The 17,107-nt window shown below is 33.0% G+C and overlaps 1 protein-coding gene across 8 annotated transcripts in view; it reads right to left on the bottom strand.

Moving 5' to 3' along the window:
- IKZF2 (IKAROS family zinc finger 2) overlaps positions 1 to 17,107 on the bottom strand; it is a 150,003-nt gene that overhangs the window by 42,326 nt on the left and 90,570 nt on the right. For 7 of the 8 annotated variants that reach the window (XM_028112145.2, XM_028112149.2, XM_028112147.2 and 4 more), the window contains 2 exons: positions 12,380 to 12,646; positions 6,033 to 6,200 (listed from right to left, as the gene is read on the bottom strand). In XM_028112145.2, coding sequence (XP_027967946.1) covers positions 6,033 to 6,200; positions 12,380 to 12,646 — 435 coding nt within the window. The remainder of the gene's footprint in view (positions 1 to 6,032; positions 6,201 to 12,379; positions 12,647 to 17,107) is intronic. The other variant, XM_028112152.2, reaches the window with a different exon arrangement.

The raw sequence follows: 17,107 nt of genomic DNA, 5'->3' as shown, positions 1-17,107 counted from the left end.
TCTTAAAGACACTGAAAATGGAATTAGAGATGATGCATTATGTTTCTACATTTTAAAAATATAAACATAAGGACTTCTACAAAAAAAATTTCTCATGTTGCTAGACTTACTGCTGTTAATCGATAAAATATCTAGCTTTGCTCATGTCAGATAAAAGGGCTTTAATTAAAGAAATAATCCTTGGGAAGTGCTTACTGCAGTGCCCAGTGTCTAGGGAGGGCTCAAGAAATGCCAGATATCATCTGTAAATAACCTATTAGGACTATACAATCAAAACCAAGACACTACCTGGTATCCTCTAAAGTATGCAAGTAGAGTTCCAAATAGGAAATTTCAGCTTGTATGGGATCATACATGGAAAAAAGAAAGGGCTAGCATTTACCAAATATATTTTTCTAAGTGTTTTTTTTCATTTAACACGTAAGTGTACATCAGTGCCAGGCTCCTTGTTACCAACCTAGTAGATGGAAAATTTTCAAATCTAAAATATAGGAAGCAAAGAGGCAATATTAATACTATAGAACACAACAACTAACTAAAACAATGGATAGTCATCACCCAAAGTGGGGGGAGAGGAGGAGGAAGCAAAATATTTTGTACTGATAATATTCATAAAAAACAGAAATTAATAATAAAATCATTATGCTTAATATCCTATGCTAGTAATTTTAAGCACTAGTTCCTAAATTTTAGTCAATCTGTAGCATATTTTGTGTCACCTTTATAGCCATTTTCTCCCTTAGAAAGCTAATCAGTAGGCTCTTTTGTCCTCTGGCTTGTTAGCTTCAGTTAATGTGAGGCATCAGCAAGAGACTAGAGGGTGGAAAGACTGAGGTCAAGGTGCTTATTCCTCAGTCACAGGTTAGCAGAGGTACATCCTCTACCAAAGGTCAGTGTTTAAGACCCATCTCCTACTTCTCTTAATTCTAGTGATCTCTTGATCCCTTCGTCTCTCCAGACATAAGGGTTGCTAATGGCTTCTTGCTATGGCTAGCCTTGTAGTGAGTGCTTCAACCATCTTTTGTTGGTTTCCTTTATGCCTCACTGTTCTCTTATAAGTATTACGATGAATGTCTCCAAATTTTTCCCCTTTGAGTGTCTCATTACTCATGTCAGGGCCTTGATTGATAATTACTGGTAGCAGGAGTGGCCCCAAAGCCTCAGAGAGTCAAAATGGCATTCCAGCACTGAGTTGTTCAATTTGAAGAGAACAGAATGGCTTTCTTACTGGGGAGTTAATGGAAAACTAATTCTAGGTATTTGCTGGCAATATGATTACCCAAATTATTACTGCTGGTAGCATGTGGCCTTTACTTGCTTAAGTGACAATGGTGGTGTGTAGAGTGAAGACTGTAGTGTGATATGGCTAATTCTGATGGCCCTAAGGATTACACAAAGGAGAAAGGACAGTTTGAAGGTCTTGAATGCTCACTTCATGTTAGAGCAGAAGTTGGAATATCAAAGTCCTCTGTCAGCTTTAAAAGAGTCCTTATTTACTTAAGCCTCAGGGCAAATAAGGCTGAAAACCAACTCCAGAATCTGATTTGAAGGGTTACTGAATTGCTGTACTAAATAAAATGGGCAATACCAATACAACTAGGTCTTGGCAATGGACTAGTGAAACATGGAATGATACTATCAGATCAAATACTAAGGCTCAGAATGTTGAACCCCCAAACACTTCCAAACCACTCTTGCCGGAAGACACAGTCCTCACTCCCCACCTTTCCATCTAAGGAAACTAATGCTCCATAAATCAGCATTCCCATAAAGTAAGAAGACTTTCGATTGCTTCAGTTGAGGCAAGAACCCAATCAGAAAATGGCAGTTCTTTTCAGGACTCATTCCTATTAACTCTCATTGCCCCTAGGCTCATAATAAGTTAGATCCTAATATAACCAAAATCAAGGCCTGATTGAGGAGGTGACAATCTATACACTGAAAGAATTGCAAAACTGCCAATTTGTATCAGCAGGAGTCCAGTTAGCATGTAAGGGAATGAATCGATTTTAAGGGATTTATACCAAGAAGATGAACCAAAATGCTAGACTGGGCCAAATTTATCGATATATATGCATTCACTTGGATTTGAGATTTAATATATTGCCTTGAGCAAGTGGGAGTGACTGGTTAATTGAATCCTTGATTCAATGATGGCTTATTAGTAAAAAGTTGAACATAGCAAAGAGGAAGAAGAACAAAAGCTCAAATAAGTAAGAATAATGGAAAGGATCTATAATGAATCACCCCGTTCAGCCTGCCACTTATATACTTCAGGAAGTGCCAATGGGACACTCCCTTCACCAAAGAATTACACTGGTAAGGAAAGAAGCTGCATGCTTGAAAAGCTTTATGGTAATTGTCTTCTCTAGGCTGGAGAGAACAATGATAGATGTTGCAAATAGATCTGGCCTCCCTGATTTAAATGTATATGTGATTTCAGAGTGGCAGAGGCTCTATGGTAGGAAAAGGAAATACCAAATCCTACCACAGATTATTAGTCTATTAGATTAGTTCTGAGTTCACAATAATCTCTGGAACCCAAAATGCCATTGTAGTCCACCAGCTCAAAGTGGGGGCATATGGAGGTCAAGATATGTATGTAGAGTTTACCCAAGTCCATCTTACAGGATTGTGGGAACAAATAAACTTAGTAATGGGAAGAATCCTTATGTTGGTTCCCTGACCCATGGCTATCATGAAAAGCCAAGAACAGAGCTGTCCAGTGCAAATATGAATCACACATGTATTTTTAAATTTTCTAGTGGCCACATTTTAAAAAGGTGGAATTAATTTTAATAGATTTTATTTAATAAGAACATATCATCTCAATATGTGGCACTAGCCACAGGAGGCTAGTTGCTACCACAGTGGAGATCACAGCCCTAGACTTAAAGATAGCAAACTAAAACTGAAAGATGTCATGGGGATTCCTACCACACACCCATTTATACTGTTTATTAGGCTAACGCAAGCTAGAGGGTTCTGTGGATGCATGTAGTCTTAATCACATCAAAATGCCAACTACAGATGCAGTTCTAGCTGTAATATCTTTACTGGCACATACTAACCTATAACATAGCCCCTGATACCAGGTATGGAGATACTGACTTAACAATTTCTTTGGAAAGTAATTCCTTATCAACAGATAATCTGAAGCACTTTGCCTTCACATTGCAGGGACAGCATATTTTTATTATCTTAGCTTAAGGCTAGGTCAACTGTTCTGTTATAATACAGTCCAAAGAAATCTTGTTCATCTTGACATCCCACAGAACATCAAGTTGGAACATTATATTCACGGTACTGACTGGACATGGTGAGCAGGAAGTAGTAAATACCTGAGATGCCTCAGTAAGATATATGCTAGAGGACAGGAGATAATTGCCCAGAAAGTTCAGAGAAGCACAGCATTAGTGAAACGTTATGGGTTTGGTGGTCAAGACATGTTGAATTAGGTCCTCTTTAATAAATGAAAATGGCTGCACTTTGCACATTTCACCATGAAGAAGGAGGCACAGTTTGTATGCTGCTCTGACGTATGGGCTAGGTGCCCAAGGGAAGACTCTTTCCACCAGGGATCAGAGTTCTGGAACTGTCATTTTGGACTACTCCCTGGCTATCTGGGGCATCTCAAGCTGCTAAACTAAGAGGGAGAGAAGTGGGCTATTGGTTGGCAACTTTTCCAGACTACCAAGATGGTTTTGGATTGTTGCTATGTTTGGAACTCAGGAGATTCACTGGGGTACCTCTTTTAAAAAATGTGCCCAATAATCCTGGTTACTGAAAAACTGCAGTAATCCAAGGAAAACAGGACCATCAAATCCTCAGAATTTGTAGAAATTAAGGTTTGGGTCACTCATCAGATAAAGAATCCTTTTTCAGCTCAGGTGCTAAAAAAAGAGGATGAGAGTAAGAGAAAGATGGATTTGGTAGCAGAAGAAGAAAGCTATAATGATCAATTTGGGCTTTCTGAACAAATTGGAGAGGCACGGACTTTAGCAGCTATGTTTTATGCTGTATCTATTACAAAAAGCATTGGCAATGGCAAATATTTTAGGTTACAGTGAGAAGTATAACTGAATTCATATCACCTGTTGATGATGCAGTAGCTGGATGACACCCTCCTTACTCGCTCCATTAAACTCTTTAATTAGCCAGCAAATTGCAAAATAATAGCATGATTACAATTACAGGGTCCATGTCTTTATTTTTTTGAACCTCAAAGTAGCAGTATATTTATTTACAAAATATGCAATTTCACAGAAACAGCTTCACTATACACACAAACTTGATAATTACACAGAACCATGTAAGTGTTGTCAAGTGTCTGGCCTGGTGAAAGCCAATGGGAATGGCCTACTTTTGGAGTAACGTATTTCTCATTCCTCACTTCATTAGCCACCAACCAGGAAACTCTAATGAGTCATGACTGATTTACAAAAAAGATGATGATTGCAACTGCCCAGTTCAACAGAAACAAAAACCAAGGTGTCATCTTAGACACCACCCACACGATGGATGTGTTAAAAGAACAAAAAGGAAATCAAGGCAACACAAACTGAGTTATCAAAAGCCTTCCAGAGAGGTTGAGCTTTGAAGGCACTGAACCTTCTAAGGGCAATATAGCAATCCCAGGTACAGTAACATGTATACATTAAACTATGATATTAAAAGTAACACAACTTTGTAAAGAATGAAATCGATGTTTAAAGTTATATTTTTTGCTCAACTTCATGTAATAGATAATGTTCATGAAAATTTATGCTTTATACAATCCATGGTCAATTCAATAATGCTTTAATAAGCCAGAGTACATGGCTAGCTAAAGGAATTAACTGTCACATCTTAAAAACATCCTTCAATAAAGAATAATTTTTATAATAAAGATGTAATTTTCATAGCATGATGTAAAATAAAATATAAAATGTCATAGTTGGAAATAAGGGAATTGCTTTGAATCAAGGAGGAAAGTAACTATATATACTTAAAATATTTTGTATTTATATTTGCATTCATTTCATTTTTCTATAACTGCTCCAAATTTACAATTTAATGTCTAAAATAGTTTACACATTTCACATTCATGTTAAAAACCAAGTAAAGCCTTAAGGATTAATAGGGAAAATGTAAAAAAAGATAATACAAGCATTACCCCACAATCCACAGCACTCTCTAATACAATTTGTCAATGTAGATGAAAATATCACTTCCATCATATCTTCATATTAAAATTAAATTTTAATATGTCATTATGGACAGAAGGAGGATATAAAACTGGCTTGAGAGTATTCTATATTAATTTTCCACCTTTAACTTCTTGGTTATGGCAATTCATGCTAAAAGTCAAATGAGATTCATTCAGATTTCTAATCATTCTTGCTCTTTTATGTACTATATTCTAGCATTTTAAAAATATCACACTTATTCTAGATTTTTAATGATGATTTATGAAGAGAGAAAAGTTCAGAGAAAATCCAATGACTATATTTTGAGAATTAAAGAAACAAGGTGCGTCTAAATGAAATATAAAATACTCTAACAGCCAATTTTTTAATGAGCATAATATTTTCAAGTTTAAAAATAGCGACATTTGATTTCCCACTGAGGTCCCAGCCTGGGCACTGTATCAGTTGAAAAATATCACAGCTTTCATCTCCTCTATGGTAATATTAGCATGTAACTATGACATTTTACTAGATTTTCCATTATCCTGGATTAACCATAATTACTGAATAATTATAAAATAAAAAATCAGAGAGAATCTACAGAGTAGTTGTCTCCTTACTTCAAGAGCTTGAAATAAGAGACTCTTCCATTGACAGTGCTACTTTTTGCCAAGTCTGTAAGTCTAAAAAAACGAAGGACCATATGCATCTTGCAAAATTTATCAGTTATTCAATGTACACAAAAATATTGTCTAGCTCATTCCTAGCTATATACCACAGCTATAAGTTATTCTGTATTATTCTATAATGCTTTCCTGAATTCTTATATTTTAGCTTTTTTCTCAAAGACTCAGTGACACTTACCAGAGTGGGTCCTGAGGTGTCCTGTGAGGGCGTCCCTTCTTCTACAGGCATAGCTACAAAAAGGACATTTGAACGGCTTCTCTCCAGAGTGTAACTTTATGTGTCTCAAAAGGTTGCCCTTCTGAGTGAAAGAAGCTCCACACTGGTTACAGTGGAAGGGACGTTCACCTGCCGAAAGGAAAAGAGGTAGGAAAGATCAAGTAGGTTATGTGGAAGGGACTGATCTGTACGCTATTAACTGGGGCCAGTTCTTTGTGCTGAGAATATTCTTCTCCCCCTTCAGACTTCTAAATCTTTATCTTCCTAAAATTTGCTAATACTGAAGCCTTCAACTTTAGGTCAAGTGCAGATTCCTCTCTTCATATAAATTTTACAGGATTCTTGTCACTGACTCAAAAGAATCAGCAATAGCATTGACCACTGTTTGAACAACTAAGTGCCATCACTTTACTGACTTTATTGGTAGCTTTATATAGAATATTTCAAACCTTATAATGATACTAATTAGGCATCTATAATTTCAGTTTGCAAATGAAGAACTTGAAGTTCAAGTATCAAGGTATCTGATAGTTACAGAGCTAATAAGTACTTAAACTGATATGAATCTTGCTTAGTTGGACTACAAAATCTTGCTCTATTGTACCATGCTATCTCTTTTAAAATTACAGAAATTTTGAATTTGACTTGGAAGGGGTCTTTAGTCTAACTCTCCGATTTAGCTGATAATTTTCTTTCCGGGTGCCAGGTTACAAAGTTCATCATCACAAAATCTCCCAAAATTAGCCCAGGCCCAGGTCTCATTTCTAGTCACTAACAGTGAAAACTTTGGCAAAATTTCCTGATATAAACAGGGAAAATTCAAAGAAAATTATTCATCCAGATATTTCCTGTATATTCTTTTTGTTGTGAAAATAATTTGAAATATTTTCTCTCTTTTTTCCTATTATTGGATACTGCTATAAAACTGTTTAAGCCAGAATTATCAGTCTATTGTCATCAACTGGCTGTCACCAAGGTCACTGAACATAAAAACATGTAGTTGGGGAAGCAGTAAAATTATTAAGTAGGGCCAAACCATGAAGAAAATACTATCATTTTAAGTTTGCTGATCTCTAAAGATATTCATGAACTAAACTATAAATTAATATATAAATAGTATAAAATAGTAAAGCTCAAATTTTAGGACGGAAATAAAATAATTTAAAAATTCACTTTTGGTTTAACGGGGCTATTTCTGTACTTGAGGTTAGATGATTATAATTTTAATACTTAAACATTTATACTGAATTCTCATGTTTTATATCTTTAACTGAAACATTTGAAAATAGTGAATAATGAAACCTCAATATTTTGGGGAGGCTTTTAATTAATGCAAACTCAATGATTCTTTCTATTAAAGGAAGCCAGAAGTCATAAAGAAGATAAACTGGCCATTTTCTTGCAGTTGCCACTGCACATTCTATCATATAGATTTGTTATAAAACCTAAAGAAATTAAAAATTGATATATCAGGTGTGTCTCAAATTCTGTACTACTTGCTCATTTTGGAACTTTATGAGACACATACCCCCAAAAATGTAATCTTTGTGTTCGTGTAGTAAGGCTGTTTGTTTTTCTTACAAAATCTGGAGATCTGAACTACATTTATAAAAAGTCCTTGTACTAGTGTATTAAGTTGAAAAAAAATGTTAAAGTTACCTTAAATTTGATCTTATTTCACTTGATTCATTTGATGAAACTGACAAATTAAATCAACACTAAGTACAGCTTAAAAGAGCAATACTTTACTGAAAAACACCTATATGAAGTCTTACAAACTAAATTTTTAAAATAAATCTAAATTTGGTAAATCTTTACACACACACTTCCATGACAATTTGTTGACTTTTTTTTTTCCCAATGAAATAGCAGTCTACAGCTCTTTAAAATCAGGAATTTCTACTTCCCATCCCTGCCATGGAATTATTAATAAAAAAGAAGGATGCACTTTCTTCATGAGAATTTTTATACTGTAGGAAAATAGCAAATGCAAATTATACTTTTCACTCCAAATACTTGATTTTACTTTGGAAATCTATGTAGGGTCTTCCAGGCAAGTAACAAATTAGTATGCAATTACTTCAAAATGAATTAAATTAGTTTGGTGAACAAAAACATTTGAAATCATGTTTGCCTTTAGAAAATACTCCTGTAACATGCTAACTTAGATTTTCATTAAGCCTCCTAAAATTGAAATATTTAAAAATTCCTAATTTGGAGTACTGAATTTGTCATACCAAGCAATGCTAATCAAAAAAGAAAAAATAATAAGGATAACTCTCTTTAAAAAGAATTTTAAAATTCATCTAATTGAGTTTTTGAGGCTAATGACAGGGTAATTTTGTTTTTACATTTACAAAATATTCCAGATATCTTCAAATATTTTTAATAGAATTACTTCTGAATTTATATGATCATCCTTAAAGAGGCAGGAGAAATGAAAAGGGGTCTAGGTATATCAGGAAATACTGTCTGTCACTGAGTATGTCTTAGTGTGGAGACATTTGCTGACTATATTCCCATGGCCATGGGATATAAAGAAAGGCATGATGAAGGTTAACAAACCATGTTCCTGTTTTGGTAAGAGGAAAGGGGCAATGATAATAATGTACTTTGATTTCAGCTGGATGAAGCTTTGAGAAATATTGATCTGCTTTACATGAATTAAATCTTGAATTGGGATTATGAGATATGTGTAAAATGAGCTGATATTTAAGTAAAAGGTTCATATATTGTGTCTGTGCCTTGAAACAATGCATCTCAATTATTTTTTAAATAATTTGCTTTTTCTTTAACAAATAGGCTGAATCAACTAGTCCTTTTCGAGTAAGTTTAGACTTTGCCTAAAGAAATATATTAATCATGTTCTTATTCAGAAATAAAGAAAAGTAAACTTCGAGAAAACACCACAAATGTACTAAACACACTATACAGTATAATCCAATTGAAAAAATCAAATAGGTTATTGTATCTGTGATAACTAATTCCCCCATGGGTGGGTACAAAAGTCTGGATTAACAACTGTGAATCCAGGAGAACAATTAATATGTGGCCATGCTATCATTCATTTCCATTCTTAATCTGCTTTTTGTTATGTTTTGGTTAGATTTTTTATAAAAAAATCTGCTCAAGGACCTTTTTTAGTTATTCCCAGAATGAAGTTATCTATTTTTATTTTGAAATAAATTATATTTCATTATTTTATGTACTTTCATAAACACATATTTCTAGATCTGTGTTTAAATATTCAACTGAAATACAAGTATACACGCATCAGTTTGCTTTGGTGAATCAAAGACAGAGGGTGTTCCTGTGTTGGATGGAGCAACCACCTACAAATATGAAAAATCCCAGTATTTGTTGAGAAGGCCTTGGAGCAAAAGAATGGTTCCATAAAGCTACAATATACACAGAGTTACAAAGATGGGAGTACTCTACTCCAAAGAAGGGCAAGGTTAAGGATAGTCTATATTTATAATGGTCCACATCAATTCATGTTTAAGCATGAATTGATTTACTACCCCTACTTCTTTTATTCTGCCTGTATCACAGTGAAGAGTGCCTGGAGTATCCGATGACAATATTACCTGATTACCTACTGCAGTAACAACAACAAGAAATAACACCAACCCATTTATAAGACACTAGAATTGGCACTTTAGTAGAGTTTGAAAGAGAGAGAAGAAGTGAATTAGATACGATACTCCACGTCATCTTAGTAAACTGGGTGGTTGTTGTGTATATTTTTATACTATCAATTTTATATTGGATATTCTATGACACACAAACATGTTTCCCAAAGGCTTTATAAGGATTTAAGACAGTGCCTTTTAAACTAGCTATAAATAATTAGTGAGAGGGGGGAATTCTGAAATGAAGACAGTAGTTCATGGCATTGATGAGAAAACATTTGGTTAATACTAGATCCTGACCACATTTTTTTCAATGTAGTTTAAATTAAAACAAAACAAAACAAAACAAAACATACAAATAGACTTTCTGTTCTCGAAGAGTACTAAAATGGAGTGGAAAAGGTCATGACCCATTCAGATGTATAAACTGGGTTATCAGAAATACATATAAAAATAGCTACTTTAAAGATACATCACAATTTCAAGGTCAATAAATGTGGCAGATATCCCAAGCTCCTCTATGAATGGCTATTTAACAGAAACTTCCCAGATCTGAGGAAAGCGTAATTTTTATAATACTCCAATAAACATTCATTAACAATAAAAGTTCATGAAGTTACAAGAGGACTTTAGTTATTTTGTCCATTCTTGCCTTTACTAGTTAATTCCATATTCATAGAAGTTGTGGAAATCTGTATAACTATTTAGAAACATCTTCCATGTCAATTTGATGATTTTCAGAATCAGAATAATTCAACTGTACTATGGTAGTAAATATTAAATAAGCAGTAGAGTCAGTATGTAATCACTCTTGTGTTTACAAACTAACAATCCTCATGAAAATCACTGCAAATACAGTGAAACATTAATTAACCTAAATATTCAAGAGAGCACACTCAGGTTCTTTAAATTTTCTTGACTCAGACCATAAAAGGTTTATTAGAAATCTTACAAAAAATTGTTGTTAGTATACTTTTTAGCCTTAAAATGTACACTATATGCAATTCAACTGAAAAGTCATTAGACTACTTTTGTTCAGTTTATATGTTACTAGTTACACAACTGAATGGGTGTTATCTACCTCAATATAATCACTGTGAGATAATGAATACATTCTAACTTGGTAGAACTCTTCTTTTAGAACTGCAGTTAACATTACTTCATGAGCAGAGATGAAAAGTAGACTCATTATTTTACAGTCTTTTCCTATTTTTCTTATAAAATACCAAACTTGATCTTTTAACTTTTCTAGAAGAATTTTTTTTAATTAAGGTAAAAAAATCTACACTAGTAATATTATATTTATATTATTTATAAAAATATGCTGTTTAAAGAGGAAATTAAAAATAAAACCAAAAGTAAACATGTAACTGTAGAGTTAGAATAAGGGTACAGGTTCCAAACCTGATGATTTTGATTAAGATAACATTGATTTTAATGTGTAACTTCTTACTATAATTTTTAAGCCTTATAATCATATCTCATCATTAAATGTTGGTGCAGTGAGATACCAAGTACAGTATATATTTGAACAAAACCAGTCTGGGCATCAGGAAACCTTGGTTTTAGCCTCACAATGCCCTAACTACATAAGGGATAATGGACAAATCACTTGACTGTTTGGGGTTTCAGTTTCTTCATGTGTAAATGAGAGATTTGGGCTACAAAGACTTCAGTGTACCTCACATCTCTCATGTTTTAAGCACCTACTAATTAAACTGATTTATCTCTCTTCCAAAGAGAAACATATTTTAAAACTCTGAGAGTATTAGTGATTAATATTTTGCTATATAATACTACTTTGCATTATAGTTAAAGGTACCATCTTTAAATCAATTTTCATATGAACTTAAAACTTTAAGAGTCAACCATCTGCCTTTCTTACACATAATCTCATTTCTGTATTTTTTTTAAATTAAAAAACTTTTTTTTTTCATTTTGCCAAAGGATTTGGAGAGATTTAAATAAGGCCTTCTCCTCATCTAGCTGGTTTTTTTTACATTACTCAAATGTCTAAAAGTATATATTATATTAATCAGAATCCTCTTTCCTCACCCTGTTCCATGATTACATATTCTTACCAGCATACCCACCACTCTTCACTATACTGTACCCTACATATCTCTTTGCAGGAGTTATAATAAAAAAAATTACAGGAAGATAGTAACGTCCTCAACTAGGGAAAGTATCTGCCTAATACAGAGACCCATGGTAGGCAGAGATTGATTGGAAACTGTATTCCAAGAAGTTAACCAGATAAGGTGAAAATGATCCACCTCTATATAAATGCATGAGTACCATTTTATAGTATAAACTCTTAGCTAGCAAACTATATTACCTACCCATGGGTATGGTAAAATATGTATAGAAACACAAAAAGATTAAGTTACACAATGAGATTCTCCTATACCTTTTGAACCCTTATCATATTATTGCTATATTAAGAACTGTGGAAACTGAATCCCAAACTTCTTTTCTGATATGCTATTCAGATTTGAAGGCTGGAAGTCAAGACCCAGGCTACTCTCTGCTTTTCAGCAATCCAATACTAGCAGAATTCTGAAAAGGTAGTTTCACCACTGCCACCCCTGAATAAAAAGGAAAGAGAATAGATGTCAGGTAATATCAACATCAGATGTCACAGGCAGTCATCAGGTTATTCTTTCAGCTGCTTACCAGTGTGACTCCTTTTATGTACCATAAGCACATTGGGCCCAATGCAAACCATGCCACAGACGTCACATTTCAGTTTACCATTCGGAAGCCGGATTCCTCCCTCGCCTTGAAGCTCCTGGACTTTCCTGTTGTCAGCCACCTCGCTGCTCTCAATTAGGGGTTCTTCTAGGCCGCTACCTTCATCATGGCCCCTGATCTCATCTTCACGGCTCAGGGGTTTCCTGTCACACTCTTCATCACTCTGCATTTCTAGCTTTACTGAATTTGCTGTAATTTAAAAAAGAAGAAATGAAGGCATTTTAAATGCAGGTTATGTGTTGTCATCTACATCTCTTCTCCACCCAGTGCCATTCTATGAACGTGGATGGAAATCACCAATGCAATGTTAATACATACTGTGCTCGAAAATATTTTAGCGACTTTGCCATCAAAGTGAAGATGGCTCAAAAAACCTCTAGGTAAACAGAATGACACTTCATTTGTACACACATTTCTTTCTTCAACTTAGTTATATAGTTTTTTAATTTTTTTAAAATTTTATTTTATTATGTTAGTCACTATACATTACATCATTAGTTTCTGATGCAGTGTTCCATGATTCCTTGTTTGCATATAACACCCAGTGCTCCATTCAATACGTGCCCTCCTTAATACCCATCCCCTTCGTTATATATTTTTAAAGCAAGTCCTTAATTCTGGTATTGGCTTATGGTTTTGTCACTACTGAGACTCAGCATTATGTATGAGACAAGATTAGATATTGCTTAACCCACTGAGCCATGCTTCTTAACAATCATATATATATATATATATATTTATACATATACAAAATACACATACAATCATGTGTGTATATATATATATACACACACACACAGACACACACATTGTTTCACATCAGAATACTTGTATAAACCTGCTTCAAAACTGAGCAAGAGAAACAACTTGGGATCTTAATCTAGCAAATGTCTTAGATGCATGAAGGCATACTGTCAAGGCAAATATCCTAAAATCAGATTAAAAACATATATTCAATGAAGAGCTATATAAATGTAGGGCAGAGTGCACAGACTTCATATGCTCTTAATCTACTCTTTATTTTTTTATACGAAGAAAATTCTCTATGGAACATATTAGTCTGCAAATCAAAGTATTCCAACTTTAATCTATGCACACCAAAAAGCAGTGAATGACAGGAATGGCATAGCATGCATGCACGCACTTGTGACTGTTAAGAAATTTAATGCCTTCTGTTTGCTGTTTTTGGATCATCCCACAGAAAAGTTGGAATTTTGTTAGCACAGCCCTCATTCTGGATTGCTGACAAAGTCTTTTCACAAAGCAGAAACAGGCTTTAAATGAATACCAGCTTTTTATCCCCTGATCTTGAAAATTTCTTAAGAAATCATATCAAAGTTCCTGAGCAAAACAAATTATTTGGTACTACTTGAATGGAGGAAATACATTCATAAAAAGGAAGTAAGTTCTTTTTACTGTAATTTTCTTAGAGAAACCACACATTCTGTGATTTGTCATTAGTATTTAAACAGGTAGTGCTATCAAAATGGCTCTTCCCCTGCTCCCCTCCCTTGGAACTCCCCTAAGAATAGAGGCAACATGATACAAAATGAGATCACTGTATTTAGCCCACAGACTGGCTCTGACATTTATTAGCAGTAGAAACTTGAATTAATTATTTAATATCTGATTTTTTTGTCTTTTGTTTGCAAAGTAGATATAAATTCAAACTACAAAATGAAGTTTAAGTAGAATAGTTCAGCTATTAGGAGTGAGGATCCTGTAACCAGACTGCCTGGATTTGAATACCAGCTCTGGCACTCATTAGAAGCAGTGTCACATTTTATAAGATACTTAAGTCCCTCGTGTACTTCATAAAATGAGGACGACAAGGGTACCACTTTCTCAGGCTGATGTGAGCATTAAGTGAGCAAATACAGAAAATGGGCTTACCTATTATTTTTCTGGTGACAGTGCTCTATTTTTTCCATGTTTTGTGAAGATCAATTATATAGTATGTAAACTACTCTGAGATCTACAAAAGAGTATATAGGCTTCTTGGCCCCATTTCTAATAGAAAATCTACTACACTGAGTTTTATCCTATTTACAAATCAGTACCACTTTACCAGTTTTTGAGAAGAGTAGACACCATACTTTATCTATCTTAATTTTGCCAACATGCTCAAAAATTGTGTGGAATCTAGGAAGTGTTCAGGCAGTATTCACCGTGGTGTTTTAGTAAATTAAGAATTTTCTTTCTTTAGAATTGTTTTATATGTTTAAAAAAATCCATGAACACAGCAGAGAAAAATTAAAGGATAAAAAATGAAAATTAAGTCCTTTTCTACTCAAAGTTCACCCCTAAATTCTGGTCTCAAAAGCAACTATTATCCTCATTTTCTAATTCAGAAGTGTGTGTGTGTGTGTGTGTGTGTGTGTGTGTGTGTGTGTGTGTGTGTGTGTGTGTAGATGGTCTCTCTTTACACAAATTGGAATGTATAATTTACCTGACCTTAACTTTGCTTTCTTCATTTAATATCTGTTTAATTTTTCCATATTAGTAGACAGAAACCCACACTATTCTTTCTAACAGCTGCATAGAATCTATTTTATCAACATAATTTATTCCTAGGCTTTATCAATAAAATTTAAGATTACTATTATAGCTATTATTATATAATATCACATTGAACTGTCAATCTATTAGATAAAAACTGGTATTTTACTATAGATTTTAATCTGCATTTTTTATGGGTGAAATTGAGCATCTATGTCTATACTTAAATGTTTGGGGGTTTTTTGGGAGCTGTCTATGAAAGTTATTTCCCCATTTTCTACTAGGTTGTTGGTTTTTTCTCACTGAATTTAAATGCATTATATACTAAGGAACTTAGCTCCATGTTTGTTATGTTTTGCAAATGTTGGATTACCTTATCACTCAAGGGTATTTGAATTTTAAAGTTTTCAATTGTAGTTTCTAGATTCTGTATTTTGCTTCAATAAGTTTTTCCATACTCCAAGAAATTTTCCATGTTTTTTTTTCTGGGAATGAAAATTATTCTAATCAAAGTAAAACACTAATTTTTATCCTATGTAGTCCCATATTTCATTCATAATTCTCATTTAAAGAAAAAGTTAAGAAAAATTAAAAGTATGACTTTATATAACATAACTTCATATATTAATCTGTGAGCAAACTGTCCCACATATTTAAATGATGTACTAGAGATTATAAACTGCACAGCAATGTCATCACTGATATTCCTGAACTGGTCGACATCTGATAAACTGCATTTAATGAGTGTAAAGTCTACCAGCATTCCATTTCAGGAATTGAAGAAATGTATCTTAAAAGAGTAGGTCTGAGTCTGAAACTTATGGGCCTCTTAAATTTCAAAACAGCACTAAATTATGAAAAATATGACTTGATGTTATATTAAATGATCGCCTTTTCCCTAGTGAGAAGATTATAATATGGACATCAAAATTTAATAACTAACATGGGTAAAATGTCATTTAAAAATTATTGGATATTAAAATTATAGTTAGAACTTTGTATCCACAGAGGAATATAATTGAAGTGAGTATCCAAAAAAGTATACATTTGTTAGAACTAAAATACAGAAGAAATGGTAAACTTTAGCAATCTTTACTCTAACAATATTATACTCTAAAGAATTATGTTTATCACATATGAATGTACATACTATTGCTATAGTAAATATAGTAATTTATATTCATTGATATAGTAAATCAATAAATGCAACACATTTTTAGTATATATATATCATAGATGAAATTTTCCATTAATATGATGTCTTATGTACAAACAAAATCCCATCATAATGAATTTTTAGTCTGCTTTACTAAAATTAGGTTGAAATTTAGGATAAAAAGCAATTAGTCTTTGAATTTCAATTGTTAAATAGAAAAAATTTCCTTACTCAAATATAAAAGAAATTTTCTCACAATTTATTTTCACTATTTAAGATGTTTCTAAATAATGCAGATTACTGTATTTTAACTCATTAATGATTAAACTTAAGTGTTCAGTAAATTTACGTATACTCTAAATTACAATTCATATATCAATGGAAGAATTGTATTATTTGTAGCTATAATATATAAAACTACTATAACTATTAATCATTGTATAATATTCATAGTATATTTGTTATCAAATTTTTACTCTTCATTATATGGTATTTCTTTTACAATTTGGTAACAAGGAAAACATTCTCATAAATGGGCTAATTTCTCTGAAGAGGAGAATTTGTTAGTGTGAGTGGGATGAAATCTTGTTATTATAATCTCAACACCAAGAATTATTTTTCAGGCTGTTTCCTTGATATGCCTGAATTTTACATTCTTCTTTTCATATCTATAGGAATTTACATACATTACTATATAATGACAAACTATTTAGTAAGAACAATATTTTGTAAGAACAAATTATTAGCAATGAAAAGGGGATGTGAAAGAAGATTTTAATTGATCAGTTTGTTCCGTTATTCAATATTGTAGTCACAAATAACTTATATAGATACTTGAATATTTTAATGAACAAAATAAAGATGTTTAAATTACATATTTTTAAGTTACAGGAGATAATATGATTTTACAGTTTAAAAAAAGGACAAGTCAAATTTAAAGTATTTATGATGAAGAAAAAGTAATTATTATATATATATATTAAGTTGACTAGGAG

Source organism: Eumetopias jubatus, unplaced genomic scaffold (assembly GCF_037043125.1).
Source record: "Eumetopias jubatus isolate StellerSeaLion01/CBP00866 unplaced genomic scaffold, mEumJub1_p1.0 scaffold_3, whole genome shotgun sequence".
Classification (NCBI taxonomy): domain Eukaryota; kingdom Metazoa; phylum Chordata; class Mammalia; order Carnivora; family Otariidae; genus Eumetopias; species Eumetopias jubatus.
Note: the sequence above shows the minus strand (reverse complement) of the source record. Positions and strands in the feature narration are given on the sequence as shown.